This window comes from Squalius cephalus, assembly GCF_949319135.1.
Source record: "Squalius cephalus genome assembly, chromosome: 3".
Classification (NCBI taxonomy): Eukaryota; Metazoa; Chordata; class Actinopteri; order Cypriniformes; family Leuciscidae; genus Squalius; species Squalius cephalus.
Window position 1 is genome coordinate 10,398,557 of NC_137124.1, and position 19,880 is coordinate 10,418,436.

The window sequence follows — 19,880 nt, forward strand, 5'->3', positions numbered from 1 at the left end:
CTCAAAGCAGAGTTTGGGTATCATTCTTTTGAATGAACAACATGTGGGATTCCACTTATGATTACAGGAGAAGCTGCTTCTGTTCAGTGTGTATTTGCATTATGGGCTGTTGTGTGTGTTAGACCAACTCAGTCTGGATCCAATAAACAATAATTGTTATTTTTGTACCCAAGCAAGTAAAGAGTAAGGAACAATCATAATATGTGTACTCTACAGTGTTGGGTGTTATTAATTACTAAGTAATATAATTAATTTAAGTACTTTTCCCTTGAAAAGTTAAGTAAGGGATTACTCTTTAATTTAATTACAGCTACTTCTGATGTAATTGCATTAAATATTATATGTAGGGATGCACCAATATGAAAAGTTTTGGCCGATACGATAACTGATAATTTTTATATTTGAGAGCCGATAACCAATATATTGGGTGATCAAATTTGAATTTAGATTTATTTTATTTTTATTTTTTGAGAGCCTAATTACAAAAACAAAAGCCACAACCCAAGCACACAATTATAATAATGTTCTCATTATTATTGTATGTAGCCTGAATGACTTGCGCTGCACATGTTCCACTTAACAATATTTTCCTTTATGAAGTGATTCCAATAATATTTCAAGCAATTCAAAACCATCATGGTGAACAGTGCGCATCTGAAGTGTCACAGCTGAAGGAAATAATCCATTATTTATCGGCTTTAATATGTCGGCCTAATTTTCTTATTGGGCCGATAACGATAACATTAAAAATGAACATATATCGGCCGATACCGATATGGTGGCCGATATATCGTGCATCCCTAATTATATAGACTATACAACAATTCTATGTAAAACAATAGTGGATTTAACATTAAAATGTAATGTTAACGGTAATATTTGAATGTAACCTTCTCCCTTTACACACTTTGGGCAGTTAAATAATAATTTTATAGTATTTATTTGAAAGAATTAAGAGCAATTTCATGTCTATCCTTGTATTGTTCAACTGGTCGAAGTTCCTATGGGATTTAGAAAGTGATTTGTAATAAGTAATCCAATACTTTTTAGATAAAGTAATTACTACAGTAATCTAATTAATTACACCTTTGAAGATGTAATTAGTAGCTAGTAATTGATTACTTTTTTAGAGTAACTTACCCAAAACAGGTACGCTAGTGCAAACACAACCGTCACACACTAAAAAGCATAAATATTCAATCGCGTGGTCTTTCAGAGGCCGATGACAAGGCAGAATGTGTGTCCTTATTTAAAGGGACAGTTCACCCAAAAATGAAATTTCTGCCATCACTTACTCACCGTCATGTCGTTCCAAACCTGCATGAGTTTCTTTCCTCTGTGGAACAAAGAAGATATTTTGAAGCAGTTTTGGTTACAGTTGACTTCAATAATATGGACAAAAACATTGAGACATTTCTCAAAATATCTTCTTTTGTTTTCCACAGAAGAAAGAAACTCATACAGGTTTGGAACGACATGAGGGTGAGTAAATGATGACAGATTTAAAATTTTTGGGTGAACTATCCCTATAAAAATATTTATAAGACATTTTCATCATCATAAAAAAATAATTTAAATAAATAAAAAGGGAATGGAAAACATAAGAGAGAATCATGTTTTTAACACTCCTGTTTTTATTTTACCACTGTTGGCCAGCAAAGGGTGTCACTGTGATACAGTGTGTGGGAACGATTCCCAAATAATAGCCTTTAAACACCCCCATTCCGGACTCTCATTGGTACAGTCCAGTGTGGATTGGTCAGCTAGCATCCTTGCGTGCCAGTTGAGGTAATCTACCGCAGGACACCATCACAGAAGCACCCCACCCTAAGAGTAAAAATAGACACTTCGTGTCACTGAGCCAAATGTCTGTAACTGGTTCCTTTCAGGACACTACTGTGGAGAGAGCAGAAAAAAGGGAGGCAGAAAAGAGACAGGCACTTAAGTACTAATGCATGGGGCAAAGAGGGTGGAGACGCAAACAAGGAACTAGTCAATCCACACAGCTGTGATGCTAGGTTAGCTGAACACCATGATGAGATTTATAATTACTTCATCTTCATCATTATCACCAGAAGCAGTACCATCAGCGTTGTCGATGTCTTGCCGTAATGCTCCCAAAGACCATCTTTTCCTATTGATTTTACCTTCTGTATCACTTCAGCTTTTGCAATGTAAAATAATGGCAACCTTCAAGCACATCAGTCAATGCCTGAACAATTGAAAGTCTATATTTAGAAAGCTAATATTGAAGACGAGGCACTTTTTGTGTATATATACATATATAATTTGTTCAACGATTGCAAATCACTGTAGCTTTTTTTGTGAATACTGGACACAGACTGTTCATGTTGAAGGTCAAAGGTCATTGTCATTGGCTCCATTGTCGTCATTCTCCTCTCGGATTGGTTATAGTGCTTGTGTGCTGAGAGTCCGAACAGCACAGCTTGATGTTGCTTGTCTCGTTTGGCACTTGTTCCCATCGATTGCAGCAACCAATCATTGCGGAATAGTCTTTCGAAAGTGCTTGCGAAGTTGGCTGGGTTTGTGCACACGTCTTACTCTCTCTCTCTCTCTCTCTGCTCTGTCAGGTGCATCAGGTGCACGGGCGAGCGCCGGCAGCACGTTTCCCAGAATTCCACATTGCTGAGGCATCAACATTCTGAAAAAGACAGAAATGAGATGTAATGTTGCATATTCTTATACAAAAACATTGGAAATGTAATTTTAGTATCGATATACAGTTAGAATCAGATTAGAATTTATTTTTATACGATTTTATTTGATTTGTATTTTTAGAATTTTTAAAATATGTCTATATAGTTTTTATTAAGTTTTTTAGCTTTAGTTATTTTAGTACTACAACTTGAAGTGACTTAAATATTATACTATTTGAAAGTTTCTTAATTTTGTTTTAGAGATCTCCTACAATAGATTTAACATGCATCCAAGGTCAAAAAAACACTTTCATTTTCTTATACCATACATTGCACATCACCTCATTTCTTAAAGAGTCTGACAACGGTTCGTTCGAAGATTCAGTCTCTCTAAACCCCTCCTTTCCAAAAGTCTACTCTGCTCTGATTGGTCAGACGGCCCAGTCTGTTGTGATTGGTCGACCGCTTACAGCGTGTGTCAGAAACCAAACGACCATTACCATGTCTGAACTTCAGCTCCGGATCTTCCTCAGCACGCAGCTGAATCATCCATCCATCCATCCATCCATTTTCCAAACCGCTGGTCCAATGTGGCTACAGCGTCATATCATACAATAAATTCCATTGAATTGATTTTTAATTTTTTTTTTATAAAAGTTTATACATAGTTTCCATGACAGAGTTCAAGATAAATGTTTTCATCTTCCGACTGGAGCAGAGCTGCTTGTTTTCTAAGTTTCAAATGATTATTAAACAGTCTGAATTCATGCAGTGGACTAATGTAGGGAATAGTGAATGAGGGTATAGGGGGCGATTTTGGTCACCGCCAATAACTTTATTTGTCGTGCACTTTGATCTTTAAAACTTTGCAGACCTTTTACATTCACAAACAGCGATATTACACACTGCATGAAAGGTAATATTCAAAAAAGCATAATAGGGACACTTTAAACTAAACAAAAATGAGAAATGTTACGTTTGCAACTCGCTGAAATAGAATTAGCTAAAGTTTAGATTTTATTTCACTTGTGTTTATTTTATTTCAATGAATGTTTTTATTGTTTTAGTTTTAGTATTAAACAGTGGATTTTAAGAAAAATACTGAGTGAAGCAAATTTATTCTAGTATATTATAAAATACAATGAGGCTGTTAGATTTTGAGGTCTAACATGAATAAATTTGCAGTGTAACAAGGCAACTTAAACTCTGGCTGAGAGATCTTGTTACTTCACATGCTGTTCAGTGGCAGTGATTTGTGCCATCGCAAGAAAATCAATAGATATGTTCTATTGCAGCTGTTTTTATCAGAATAACTATTTGTACATGCATTGTACATTGAGTTGTACAGGGTTAAATGCCATTAATGTCATGATGAGGTACAATAAAACCAAATTGCCATGAAAATGTAAATGTGTTTACGAGAGTTGAATGAGATCACACCTATGTCACACACCGGCTTAATGCATGCATGCATATGACAAAATATGCATGTTTTGGGTAATTTAATCAATCCAATGTGCGTCACCGGTTGGTCTGCAAATGTGGACCCCGGCATAAACAAAACTATTACTGAAGAATAACAAATTGATTGTCTTTATTAATAAAATCACAGATGAGCCAGCCTCAGCCTCTTCCTCTGCCCAACATCTTTTCATTTCCACCCATTATTCTTCTATTTGTGAAAAGTAATCTGGGTAAACACACACAGCAGGGACAGCAACTAATTTAGAGGGAACACAAAATTATCAAATGTATACCCTTAATGCACTCCCGGTCTCTATTTATTTCGATAAAAGTGCCAGCCAATGAAAAATGTACGCTTGAATGTTCTTCAAAACGAATATACTACATCCCTAAATTAAATACAGTGCAATTACAAAAACAGACCTGAACCAAACAGACATGTCTGCATCCAACCTACTGTACAATATGAGTATGTATTGATAATGCCAGAAGATTTTAGAATCTGTTAATTGGCCATATGGAGACAATCTCATGATGACTGCCAAATATATTAATTGTACTGGCTGATATAATGGTCTATCACTAGTGGAGACACTACACAACATTTACCATCACATGTTTAACACACCTAATCTTTATAAAACTATTGTCATCTAGAATCTAATTTAGTCTAAAGGGTAGGAGGTTGTGTGTGCTTACTTCTAACCCCAAATCCTGGTCTTAACTGTTGCAACCCAAAAAATAATGACTAAAAAAAATCTCTGCATGAACCAAGAGGTTTTGACAAACAGGCGAAAACAAAATAACTCTTGATGACCTGAAAATTGACCAATGTTCCTTTCCGTTGTTGCTCTCAATTTTCTAGTCTTGGCTCTAATTGTAAAAAGGTTGCCCCCGCCACCTCTGCTCCTCACTGAGCACAGCTATATTTAGTCCCTTCAGAACAACTCGTTCCAACCAGAACACAGAGAGACTCAATCAGAAAGAGAGAGAGAAGAAGGGAGAGATCAGATAAGCATCAATACACAAACATTTGGAAATGCAGCATCCAAAACATTTCATATGCTGGTGACCAGTCATGCCAGTCTTTTCAGCACGGAAAGCAAAACTTTGAGATTTCCCACTCTTACTTTTTGTGTGTCTGATAAAGAACATTTATTACATTACATTACAAGTAACATTACATTATTAATTTGTGTTCTGATAACGGTTAAATTAAGGGGCCAAGCACAAAAAAGGCACGATGAGTTATTCAAGCATGGCTTGGAGCTTCAAAGCAACTGCAACAATGAGCAATTAAAGACATTTTTAGAATGTTTTAGTCAAAATGGTTTCCCATTAATATGATTAAATTGCTTATCACTTCTGACCAATAGGTGGCGCTGTTAACAAATTGATGTTGTGTGGTCAGTGTGTGGAGACATTGACACATACAAGGTTTGGTGTAAATATGCCAAAAGCATTACAGAGTTACAGCCTCAGAAACAGCTTGGCACCATGCAATCGAAATTGTTGATGCGTTATTCGAGTTATTTGATTGTTGGTCAATCAAAAAGCTTTAAATAACTTTTTGCTGGAATGGTCTGAAGAGGATCTGAGCTGATTTTGGTGAAATTGGACCAACGGTCTAGAAGGAGTTAGAAAAAATAGGTTTTCAAAGAAATCAAAAAATGGCAGACGGCAATATTCGACCAAATATGGCATAATTGGTATCATTTTTCTCGGCATGACTCAAGGAATCTATCAAGTTTAATCAAAATATGCTAAATGAATCAAAAGCATTAAATATAAATTTTGACCAGAAAGGGTTTTTTGTGTACTTATTGAGTACCTTCATGTCATGGTCCTGATGACACATACTGAGTTTCGTAATGATGTGCTAATGTGTTCATAAAATGCAGCATTTTATGACAAAATTAAAAATGGCCGATATGGAAAACTATCGGCATTTGACTGCACTGAATCAAAAGAGACCAGATCACCCAGTTTTTGGGTGAATGGCCTCTCACCTGACCAGTAGGTGGCGCTGTGCGGAAATTCTGCATGTAGCTTTGGGTCATGCTTCTGAAGACATGTACCAAGATTCGTCTAAATGTGCTAAAGCATTTCGGGGAGATCACATCCAATTTGGCGTGGTATTCATCAAATTAATTTGTGCGTTGGTTAGATCTATCAAAAAGTTTTTTGGACAGTGCAATTTTGGACAGGTGATGGTGCTAGACGGATTGAGTTTTGACTCCAAAATTGGTTGTGTTTAATACTGAGACAGTCCTCTGTTAGTGTGCCAAATTTCCTCATTTTCCTGCAAGCAGTTCTATGGGCTGCCATAGACTTCAAGAACAAAGGAAGAAAAAGAAGAAGATAACTATTGGATACAATGGGATAAAAAAAAAAAAAAATTGTTTTATTTAAGCCTCTGACTCTTTAAAATAATAAATACAATGATGTGACAACAATAATATGCATTAATAATAATAGTGATAATAATATAAAGAATAATGATATTAATATAAATAGTCACAAATACAAAATTCTGTCATGCAACTCTAGATGGCGCAAGCTGATAGGTCCTTAACTCAATCTGCTTGCAATCACATCATTCTCTAGGCCACAATTGATTGGTTCCTGCTACTCAACATTCAAATTCTTGCCTATTGTTTGCTGTAGCAGCTTCTGTTTGCAGAGCGCATTCAGAAACCCTCCACCTTCCCCAGCTCCACCTGTATAGATCTGCTCCGGCTCATTCGTTGCTCATAGCAGCATGTTGTGTAATGGCAGTAGCAAATTTCGACTTGCTCTGCAGCAGCAGCGCAGCAGATCTATTATGCAAAGACCAAACATATTAAAGGGATACTTCAGGATTTAGCATTAAGCTTTGTATTAGTAGAAAACCTGTAGTATTTTCGAATTACCGTGCTTTCCACCTTCATATCCCCCTGAGACAAGAGATTTATGCATTTTTTGTCTGGAAAAAATCCTCCGATGACGCAAAAATCGTCATTTTGCGTCATCGGAGGATTTTTTGGCCAGAGGCTAAAGACTACAGCCAGTAGTAGGGGCTGTCCCGCATGTTCTCAACCCGCCCATAGAGGGTGGGATCTCACTCACAGAATGTACACAGTGTCAGCCGTCTTTCTTTGGAAGCTAAGCTAGCAGGCTCTTGTTCTGTGGAGAAAGCCAGGGACGGACTGACAATCTGTGCGTTCTGGAAAAGTCCAGAACGGCCGTCCAACCGAGGGCCGTCGGCACAAAAAAAACAAAAACAAAAAAAGTCTAATAAAGCAATATGAACAGCCAACAGCAGGGGCACTAATACGATCACTTATATGCTACGTGTAAAAAACAACAACTGAGGAAGAAGAGTCGGCCTATAGCCACTGACAGAAAGTTAGTTTTATAAGGCTGCACTTTTAAATTTGCTTACATTATATTTGAATAGCAGTGGTCTTCAACGTGGTGCCTGTGAGTTGCCCGCTAAACACATTCTATAAATAGCCACAACTTGCCGTCGGGGTTCCAGACTTCGAATAAATAGTATAATTTTTGCGACCTTTTCAACTAAACGTTTCAATTTGAACTTTTGCCTCCACAAAATTACCCAACTCTCTTTGATTATACGCTGTCATTTGCGTTGCGTATGAGAAACATCAAATGGCAAACGCTCAAAAAGCGGAACAAAACTTGTTTGATCTGAGCAGTGCATTATTAGCTCGGCCCAAAAAACAGCGATCGCGGCCAAAGCACGTTACGCTGATCTCGATCACGCGAACATTATTACACAGAGCTGTTTACACAGAGCAGTTGATCCACTGAGAAGCATTTAAATTCAGCGCAGAATTCTCTATCTCTATTATAAACCCACAAATGACTATGTGATTTAAGCTTGTAAAAAGCCAGATGAAACAGCGCTGATATTCTCAATATATTGACGCAAAAAAACAAACAAAAAAAAAAAACAAAAAAAAAACAGGCGAAACATTGTTCCAAGAACAAACCAGTTAGAAGACATTTCACACCAAAACTTATGAATTAACTTTAGTAAAACAAACTTTTTTGGCAGAAATGTGCCTGTATTCATATTAAAAATGCTGTTATATTAATATAGTCATGTAAAATGTAGCCTAATGCAGTAATGTTTTGTTTAGAACTTATGGCAGTTTATTTTTATTTTTATTATTTTTTTTTTTCATTTATATTTATACTAAATGTTTGGGCTACTGTTTTTGATAACACATACAATAGGTTTATAGAAAATCAACAAAAAATCAATAAATATTTTCATAATTTTTCAGGAATTGTTTTTTTTTTTTTTAAACGCATGCAAGTCTGAACCAGAATATCAAGATATTTTATTATTTCCCATATGATGGTGAAAAGTAAAAAAGCTTCACCATGTTATGTATAATAAATATTGGAGTAAGAAATAAAAATTCCTTCTAGATTATTTTATCCCTTGAGGTAGCCCTCGCACACAAAAAGGTTGGACCCTGGTATATAGTAACTATATGTTTTATAATTACAAGTTTGTGTAATTTGGGGTTACTGTAGCCAGTGACATTTCATTATTTGTATTTTATGGCATTGTACATTTTTTGTTTTTATTTGAAGGCTGAGGCTTCATTAATAAATACAACCCCAATTATCATAATTGGTTTTGAGATGTTACTTGCTGTGAATACCTTGTCTGATAGGCTACAGTATTGTGGCATATACTGTAGTATCAGCACATCCTGGCTAGTGTCTGTCGCACACGGCTAGAGGCGAATGGCCGGATGATGGGCCTATTTGGGAGAAAGTCCAGGGCTGTTTTTTAGCCCCAGTCCGTCCCTGGAGAAAGCTGAATAGTAGGAGAAAGCTGAGTAAGTAGGGGTTACCATCCTCTTTTTCCCGGACATGTCCGGCCATCGAGATTGTCCAAAATGTCCGGGATTCGGCTTTTGCTTTCTACAGTCGCCATTCATTGTTTGCATGCACACCTTTTGTTTCAATCTAACTGAATTCATTCCGATTGGTGAATCTGAATGTAGTGTTTACATGAACGCTAAACAAGTGATCGGTTGATGTGCGTTTTAACATTGCTAAGAAAATTCCCGCTCCTCTGTGAGAGATACAAGACCGGTATGTCTCACATGTGCCACTCATCAGTAATGACGCCACCGGCCTCATGCCGTTCTCCCGCGCCCCTCAGCCTCGTCCTGCTCGCCACAGTAAACATAATGAATGGCGACTGTGAACGCAAAAGCCGAATCCCGGACATTTTGGGCGATCTCGAAATCCCGGGCAGACTCGTCACGGAGACTCACTAGTAGCCAACTGTTGTTTTCAACTGCGCTCTCTTACTGGTAGGCGTGGCTTGGGAGTGGCCTCCTAGGGCAGCGAAGCAAGTGCATTCTGGGAGTTGTAGTCTTTCATCCACATGAGCCAAAAATACATTTTCTGGCTTTTCTCAGTCTAGAAAGCTCCAAATTCAAAAATAATTTCACATTTCTTCTACATAAATGACCTATTTTAAATACACATTCATCTTTCCAGAGGTGAAGTATCCCTTTAACATTTTCATTCTCATTGCAGTGCCAAACTCTCTGAGAGCTGTCATGACAGAAATGCATTTTCACCTTTTTGGTTGTCTTAAACTGCTATACATTTCTCAGTTGAGAATCAACGGTGGCAACGATCAGGTAGAGAATTGTGCATATTACTAAAACGTACCTCTAATCACAACAGCAACTGCCTCATGCTAACAGCAGAAGCTTGGACACGACCGCTGCAGCGCTGCAGGTATAGCCCATTTCCTGCACTAAGAGCCATAATGAGATGAGACCACAGATCCATCTCTCTCGCTCATTTCATCACATATCCTACCATCCGTACACTGATCAATTTAATAATGCCTCTGGGACCATCCCTCTCCCTCTCTTCTCCCTCTCTCTGTGTCTGGTCTGTGACATGTTTTATGTTTTATCTGTCTGTCTGGGCCAGCATACATTAGTTGAGTGTGAGTGTGGGTAGTTTGGCATGGGGAGAGTGTCTGCAGACTTTGTGTGTGCCTGTGTGAACATTTCAGGCACTGCCAAATGGCATTTTAGTTAAAATTACAATGATTTTACAGCGTGTGTTAGAATATTTTTATGTTTTTCAAGAGGCAAAAGGAAAAGAAAGGCTGATGAGAGGCCTTAAATAGCACAGTGGCATATAGTATGTAATGCCTCCTGTGTATGAAAGCATGCACATACAGCTAGTGTGTTGAGTGCCTGTATGTGAGAGAGTATGTGTGACAATGATCTTTCCTCTGCTTAAAGTATATGAGTGACGTTCTGTTTTCAGTCCCTGAGGTTGTCAATCATTGACCAGCTTCACATCAACTTTATGTTACGACATTATGATATGTTTATCCAGGAGTGTGTCTGTGCCACTCAGTCGGGTCTTACAACGCTGACATGAAACAACAGCTGTTGAAAAGCACACACACACACACACACACACTTTATGGAGAATGTCCTCAGGGAAAGCATGTGGTTGAAGTCCATCACATATCATACACAGAAAGAAAGAGCAGGATAGATCAAGAGAATGAGTGAATGAATGACTTTAGGAAAGTGAGAAAAAGGAAAGTGGAAAGTAATGTGGGCTTATTAAAGACAGTGTAATTGCTAACAAGTACGTCTTGAGTCAGTGTTTGTGTGTGTAACGGAAATGTAAAGTAAATAAAAATTTGTGTGCTTGCGACGGAATCAGAAGCAGTCCATTAGAGCGAAGATTTACATATCCTCCACCCCTTGTGTGTTCATTTATTTAATATTTTTGATATCTTTGAATACATATTAAAAATGTTCAATATAGTGCTTAAAGCTCTTCTGAACTCATCTGAACATGTTTAGAGAGGAGCTATTATGCTTTTTTACATTTCCTAATGTCTTTAGTGTGTAATGTTGCTGTTTGAGAATGAAAAAGGTCTGCAAAGTTACAAAGCACAGCAAAGTCACTTCAAAGGCGATTCTTCTCTATATCAGCGTCACTGTTCCTGAACTCCCTGAAACGCCTCCATTGAGTCTTGAGTTTTCTTCTGGGAACAAACACATCCCAATATTCCTCATTTAAATAATTCCCGCCCAAGGCATACATATAATAAAGGGGCGGGGCCTGGTTGAGTTAGTTAGTAGTGTGTTGAAACTCGTGGTTATGGTAAGGGGAGTGACATTTCCAATCACACACACTGACCCAGCCGACCAATCAGAGCACACTGCGCTTTTCAGAAGGAGGGGCTTCATAGAGACAGGAACTAAACAGAGTGATACTGACAGACTGGGAAGAGAGGTGCTGCAACTATGTCAAATATGTGACAAATAATGTGTTTTTTGAACATTCAAGCATGAAAACCTCCTCTAGTAGACCCCATAAAAAATCAAGACTTTGTTAAAGGGCATAACATGGCCTCTTTAAGTCTACACCACAGAATGCTGCAGTCCCCCCCCCCCCCCCCCAAAATCAACACAGAAAACGTGAAAAAAGTCTGCATTTTCCATCAGGGCCTGGTGAAAACCCAACAATGAGCACTAAACTAACACACGCACATTGCTGACTCATCAGTACTCTTCTCTCTCTCTCTCTTGCTCCTCAGGATTAACCACTTTTTTTACATCTTTGCTGAAACATGTAACATAGACGATAGTCTGAACGTCTCTTTTCCCAAGCATAATAAAGTGAAGCAATAATGTCACTATATAATTAAAATATCTTAAATATTTCCATGCAGCCGGTGTCTTGTGAAGTGAGTGATCTGAGATCTCAGTTCTGCTCATTGCTGTACCCTTGGGCTTGACATTTAACCCCTGGCTGTTCCAGAGAGACAGTCGTTGCGATTATGCGTTTCGCACATGCAGCAGAAAGAAAGACACGCTTTTAATAAAAGTTTCATACAATCATAAAAATGCTAAATGTTCTTTTTGCCCCTCCAAAGACAGCAGGATGTTTGAGAACAGTATGTACACTACCATTCAAAACGCTTTGGGGTCTTTAAGATAAATGAATACGTTTTTTCAGCAAGAATCCATTAAATCGACCAAAAGTAGCATTAATAATGTTGCAAAAAAATTCTATTTCGAATAAGTGCTGTTCTTTTGAACTTTCTATTCATCAAAGAATCCTGAGAAATAAAATGTATGACGGTTTCCACAGAAATCTGAACTGTTTTCAACTCTGATAATAATCATAAATGTTTCTTGAGCAGCATATCATCATATGAGAATGATTTCTGAAGGATCATGTGACACTGAAGACTGGAGTAATGATGCTGAAAATTCAGCTTTGATCACAGGAATAAATTATATTTAAAAATGTATTCAAATAGAATAGTTACGATATTATTTTCACAATATTACTGTTTATTTCTGCATTTTTTAATCAAATAAAGGAAGCCTTGGAGAGCATTAGAGACTTACAAATTTTATCGACACCTAACTTTAGTGTAGTGCATGTATGTGGACTCACACCTCGGGCACACGTCTTCTCATTTCTAACAATTGGAAAAACTCAAATCACTCTTCTCTATGCAATAATAGTGCTATAACAATTTCATGCTATTATAGTTACAACTCCTGTTAAAATCCATATTGTAGTAATTTTTTCAACCAAGACTGCATTACTGTAGGTCACTGAAGCCCTACGGATTGCGAAAGCTGATTTCAAATCATCAGTTCTCGTCCTCCTGGATCAATCTGCTGTCTTTGACACTGTGAATCATCAGATCCTTCTGTCCACCCTCCCATCACAGGACATCACAGGAATTACACTCCACTGGTTTGAATCCTATCTCACAGGTAGGTCTTTCGAGTATCCAAAGCACATCAACTGACCACTGGGGTTCCTCAGGGTTCAGTTCTTGGACCCCTCCTATTCTGCTTCTACACTACATCACTGGGACCCACCATACAGGCACATGGTTTCTCCTAACATTGCTATGCTGATGATGACACTACCTTTCATTTCATGTCTGGCGGACATCTCGGCATGGATGAAAGAACATCACCACCAGTTCAACCTGGCAAAGACTGGGCTTCTCGTCTTCCTCGCCAATCCGACTCTACAGCATGATTTCATCATGATCCATCATGTGCAACTAAACCTCTACAAATGATTCAGCACGTCTTGTCTTCAACGAGCCCGAAAGGGTCCAAGTCTCACCTCTCTTTATCTCTCTGCACTGGCTACCACTCACTGCTCGCATCAAGTTCAACGCATTGATGCTTGTTTGCAGATCTATATCACAGGTTCAGCGTCCTCCTACTTCCACTCGCTCTTACGAGTCTACATCCCTACCAGAAGCCTACGATCGGTCAGTGAGCGACGGCTCATCGCAGAGAGCCACAAAATCACTCTCCAGAACATTTTCGTTCACATTTACATTTAGTCATTTAGCAAACGCTTTTGTCCAAAGCGACTTACAAATTAGGACTAAATTAAGCGAGTCATCGTGAAGAGACAAGAAACAACGCAAGAAGTGCTCAAAATACAAAGCTCAGGCATTGTTCAGAGTAGCATAAGTCCGATAAGCAAGGATTTAAAGGAATTTAAGGAGGTGCTCACGGAAGAGATGGGTTTTCAGCTGTAGGTTCAGTAAGGTTCATGGTTCCTTACTGGTGGAACGATCTCCTTCACCCGGAATGCAGAAACCCAGACGACATTCAAAAGACACCTGAAATCTCATCTCTTCTGTGAGCACTTCACCTCCTCATAAAAAAATCTATGCTTTTAACTTTCCTTTAATCCCACCCTAGCTTATGCTACTCTAAGCAATGTCTGAAACTTTGTATTTTAAGCACTTTTTGTGTTAATTTGCCTCTTCACGATAAATCACTTGCTACTATATTGCTCATTTGAAAGTTGCTTTGGATAAAGAATCTGAAAAATTAAGAAATGTATTAAAAATACGTTGTAAATAAAATTGTTCTAATTTCACACACTTTAGGTCTGTAGTATAATTAGCTTAAAATGAAAAACAATAGAAGTCTATGGTTCTCTAAGTCCTTATTTAGACAGCTAAGTAAATGTGTGTGTGTGTGTGTGTGTGTGTGTGTGTGTGTGTGTGTGTGTGTGTGTGAATATGTGCTCACAGTTAGGAAGAGTGTTGCTCTGGATATTAAAAGGACTCAAGAGTAAGCGGTATATTTATTGAGCAATGCTGACTGAGCCCTTTCAGAGTTTCAGTTTTGGACTGAATTTGCCCACATCCCCACAAGCACGCGCGCACACACACACACACACACACACACACACACACACACACACACACACACACACACACACACACACACACACACACACACACTCACACACACACACACACACACACCATAGACCTCTGTTGTTTTTATAAACCTGTATAAGCTATAAATACATTTGAATTACTAAAAACTAACATAAAACTTTTTCCTTTTTAGAATAATAAAGACTTGGTTTATTTATTAATCATTTCTCTAAACGAGGACCCCAAAGGGGGGTTTTGTTAGATTTAGCTCAAACTGTCCCTAAAGAATAGCTAAGTAAACACACACACGCACATATTCTTGAAAGCCAAGCCAAATTACAGATCCAAAATGCTGCCTGATCAAATGACTAATTATTAATAGGAGTTTACTTCTCTAGTTTTTTCCTTCCTTCCATCCTCCCCTCTCTCTCTTTCACTGTCATTCCCCCTTTCCCCTGCAAGTTTAAGGTTACACTCTGTAACTCTATTCTGCAGAGCTTCACACACACACACACACACACACACACACACACACACACACACACACACACACACACACACACACACACACACACACACACACTAAACCCTATACCCCTAAACACAATCCTCACTGAAACGTGTAAAACACTAATAAAAACGTTTTTCCTGATTTAAAAGCCTTTTTAACTAGCGAGGACCATTTGATGAATAGAAAGTTCATCTTTTGTAACATTTTAAATGTCTTTTCTTTTTTGTCAATTTAATGCATCCTTGCTGAATAAAAGATTTGAATTCTTTCAACGAAACAAAGAAGAAGATGAGCGCAAACCTTTGACGGTATAAATTTTAAAGAGCGGCTTAAAAACCCTGTGGTGAAAATCAGGTTTTTAATGTTGTTTATATGTTGGTGTTTTTAAAATATTTAAGACAAACCATGTGCAAATTCATCAGCTGAGTATTTTCTCCTTAAAACTGCAGTTTACCAAAGACAGTCTTAAAAACAGCCCGTTTTCTATACGTGTGGCTTTTCTCCACTGACTTTCTAAATTTTTTAGAAGACTCTGAGATGGCGAACGGGAACATGGTTTGTGTAACATTAACAACGCATTATTAGCTGTTTGATAACGTAATCAAGCAAAAGGCTAATCATATTAATTACCAATATGTGTCTGACATTATAGAGGCGATACATAAAACACATCACCATTCTGATACATCGACTTGTAGACGAGCCTGTATAATTCACTCTTCCTCTTCTTCTGAATCAGTTTCTGATTCAAACATATATGGCTAAAATAAACTAATATTTCCACTTGCCATCGTGTAGCGTTTACTACAGTAAAGTTGAGTGAGTGGATCAGGTATTCAGAGCCGGTGTGAGTGAGTGGAGGCGGGGCTAATTTGCATATTCATGGATCCACGTATACAAAATGAAGCAAGGCTGTAGAATTACATTCAAGCTATTTTAAGGCATGAAGAAATTGTTTTCACATAAATTTAATTTAGAAATTATTTTCACAAGTAATTTTGATTACCAAAGATGAGTTTTAAGTAGTGCTGCACGATTAATCGTATCGCAATCGCAATCGCGATGTCAAGCCTACGCGATTGTATGACGCAAAATGCTGCGATTTTATATTAAATAAACAAATTAGCGCTGTTAACGCACTTATTAATGCAAATGCTTTTAAACCATTCATGCGCGATAAGACATAAAAGAACAAGCTGCCTGTGAATGTCCTCCTGACACACACACACACACACACACACACACACACCGACGCGCGCCAGTATCAAGTTCTCTTTCGCGGTAGAACGAACAACACACATGTATGCCAAAATGAACGCGCTGCCTGTGAAGTGACAGACAGAAAGACTCGCGCTAATATCGTGCGTGCGCACAAAACAGCATGACAGAATACAGTTCTCTTTCGAGCTTGAACGAACAATAACACACACAATTATGCCAAAATGTCTTTTTGTCGAGCGTCTTCATAACATAAGAGTAGTCTTATGATGAACATGAAGAGTTGTGATGACTCGTGTGAAAGAATGAGGCGCGTGTGAGATCCGAGTCTCTGACAGCGGCTGGTCTTAAAGGGACAGTACACAGTAGCCACTAATTACATCTGTGCTAAAGTTATTCTTCTTTTTTTTATTCTTTTTTTTATTATTATTATTATTATTCTTTACCCCTGACATGTATGGTTATATGTACTCTTGTATGTAAATTATGTTTTGTTCTTGTTAAAATGCAATAAAAAAAAAAAAAAAAAAATCTGTCGCTAAAGTTAATCAAAGAACAAAGGGAACAGAGAAAAACACTCACTGCTCTTGACTAAAGAACTTTTTTCTTTAGGCTGATTATCACTAATCTGTGTGTGCATTTATTTTCCTTGAGAACCAAGCAAGTTGACTCATGAAACCATTTGTTTATTATATCGCATATCGCAATCGTAATCGCAATATTGACCTCAATTATCGCAATATGACATTTTCCCCAAATCGTGCAGCCCTAGTTTTAAGGGATACAATTATTGACTACAGGGGGAATTTAAGTGTTCAAATACTATTTGGTGCTGCTGTGTGCTGAAAGCAGAGCTAAAAAGAGGAGCGAGAGAGACTGAGAAGTAATACAAGAACATTTTCTTCCAGTCTTGTCAGGGTGGCTCATAAAGCATGTCACAGAAGCCCTGCAGTATTTAACCTGCCAACACACACACACACACGGACAAGCACACACAGACACACATACACACTTGATGAATGATATAGACATCACTCACAGAAACAAAAAGAGAGACACTGTCACATCGATCAGATTAAAAACACACTGGACAGAAACACCCCATGGCATGAATAATATAGGCTAATATGTAAAAAGAACAGTTTGTTTTCATATGCACTCACACACCCACACACACACACATACACACACACATACACAGCGAGTGCTGCCTCCTAGGTCACTGGGTTTAATCTCCACCTTTTCTCATTTTGCAGGCGATGATGAGATGCTGCAAGTGTGTGCGTGTCTGTGTGTTTATTTGTGCGTATGAGAAAATCTAGCCTTCCTGTTCCCTTTTAAATAAAACACAAAACTCAACACACAAAAACACAAACAAGACACGGAGAGTGATTACAGAGGGAGTTATAAAGATGGAGAGCACGCAGAAAGGATGAAGGGATGAGCGATGCTGACGCAGATGTTGAGGTAAGCAGCTCTAGCTGATGTTTTTGAACATCTGTACGTCACTCCTCCGGCCCTTCGGTCACTGAATATTCAAACCAGAGAGAGAGAGGAAGAGAGCAAAGTGCGGAAAAAGAGGAAAAGAGGGAGAGGAACAGACAGAAAGAGATAGGGGAGAACGAAGACTGCTGAAAGATTAAAAGAGCTGCAGAGAAATGAAGTGAGGGTTGAAAGAGAATGTAGAACACACAGAAAATCATGTGAAGAAACAAGGCCAAGGGATATTTCAGCGCACTTTTTTTTTTTTTTTTGCTATTTACTAACCCTCATGTCATCCTCTAAGTGCAAAAGCCTCTAAGTGCCATCTGAATTTTTCTTCTAGAATGACCATTTTTATCAAGCTCGTATATTTAAGTTCAATAATTTCACTTAAATGACAATTAATAGGTCATTTCCATTGCCATTTAAGTGAAATTATTGAATTTAAATATACAAGCTTGATAAAAATTATCATTCAAGAAGAAAATTTCAGATGGCACTTAGAGGCTTTTGCATCTGAACTCTTCATATATATGTGTGTGTGTGTGTGTGTGTGTGTTTAGGCTACGTGTTTTGTTCATCATTAGAGCAGCCGCATCTGAGGCAGTAAGTGCATCACATTACATTTTCATCAAATTACAGGTTATAAAGTTTCCGTTTTTCTGTCATTTGGACAAAAGCTCGTGTTATTTAAGTCGAAGTGCGTCGCACAGGCTATTTAAGACAATTGGCTATGACTCAATGACAAATGCTAGACTAAGACGCTCTTCTCCGCTCCTCAAATACATAAAACATTAGTCTATATATATAGAAAGAGTTTCTTGAGTAAAGCAAACGCTGAATTTATTCAAACAAGCAGTTTAGTTGCAAGCAGATTTTATTCATGATAGACTTTTTACCGGCAGTTTGAGGATTCAATTGAGTTACAAGCTCTTTTTAATACTTTTCATTAGTGAAATATTTACAAAAGCCACAGACAGACGTAAAGGGTGACCAAAAATGATGGTTTATGAATAATGAATGGTTTAAAAAAATAATGAAATGAGGGAAATATGGAGATACGAGGTTTCAGAGTGACAATATATTTAAATGTACTTTATTCCAGTGACGGCTTACCTACATTTTCAGCAAGCATTGCTCCAGTCTTTTTTTGTCACGATGTGAATGTATTTACTCTTGCATTTGAATGGTAGCGAATGTTACGTATATATTTGCCACAATTTCAGTCTGTTCCTCACACAAAAGTTGTCATTTAATTTCAGAATCATTTGATAAATCACTAATACTTCTGTTTTTTCCCCGTTATTGTAGCATGGCAGGTCCTGGTCACTATGAACTGTCACTGTAAGGCAGGAACTGCGTAAAAATGTCTAGGTTTGTACACCACAGACAAATCAACATCTGTTCTGGCACGAGTAAATGATGACAGAATTCATTTCTGGGTGAACTATCCCTTCAAGTCTCTGACAGGTTGACGCTGTGAACAGTTGCACAGTGTGCGAGAAGCCAGAGTTCAGAGAAAACAGCAGCTTCTGTGTGCGAGACTGTCACATTCTGACGGCAGCGCTGGGAGAGACAGGTTGATTTAGTTAATTGAATGTATGAGAGTGTTACATAACTCAGCCCGAGGCCCAGTCTGTTCTTTTATCAGCTCCAACAAGCTTAAACCAGTCTTAGAGGGCCACACTCACACAACATAAACTCTCACAAATCCACAGTGTACAACTGTGCATATTGATCTTCTGCATTAATGAGCAGGCACACGCTAGATTAATGATGCTTTGATTGGTATAATTCAAGGGTATAAGAATATTTAATAATTCATTATAGTTCTGAAATGTAATCTAATATACAATATGAAATATTTTATAGAAAAATGTTAATGTATTTATATATTTTTTTACGCAATAGATAACAAAAAAACTAAATTTGCATGATGATTAATGCTTATTGATAAAAACTATTTTCATTTAATTGTATTGCTTGTCATTGCTAATACAGCATTAATCGATATAGATGTCGAATCGAAATCGAATCATGAAATTTGTGTCAATACCCAACCCTAAATACTATTTGCATCTCTCTCTCTCTGTCTCTCTCTCTCTCCCCCTCTCTCTCTCTCTCTCTCTCTCTCTGTCTCTCTCTCTCTCTGTCTCCCCCCCCCCTCTGTCTCTCTCTGTCTCTCTCTCTCTCTCTGTCCCCCCCCCCCTCCCCTCCCCCCTCTCTCTCTCACAAGTTGCTTTATTGGCATTACATCTGGAATATAGTATTGCCAAAGCATTTTAAGTATATTTCAATACAGAAT

The 19,880-nt window shown here is 37.9% G+C and overlaps 1 protein-coding gene across 1 annotated transcript in view; it reads right to left on the reverse strand.

Annotated features, from left to right (window-relative positions):
• Positions 1–2,472: 2,472 nt before the first annotated feature.
• Positions 2,473–19,880, reverse strand: part of LOC307156400 (insulin receptor substrate 1-B) — a 56,904-nt gene continuing 39,496 nt past the window's right edge. The window contains exon 3 of the mRNA XM_079867724.1: positions 2,473–2,662. Within this exon, the coding sequence (XP_079723850.1) occupies positions 2,655–2,662 (8 nt within the window). The 3' untranslated portion in view covers positions 2,473–2,654. The remainder of the gene's footprint in view (positions 2,663–19,880) is intronic.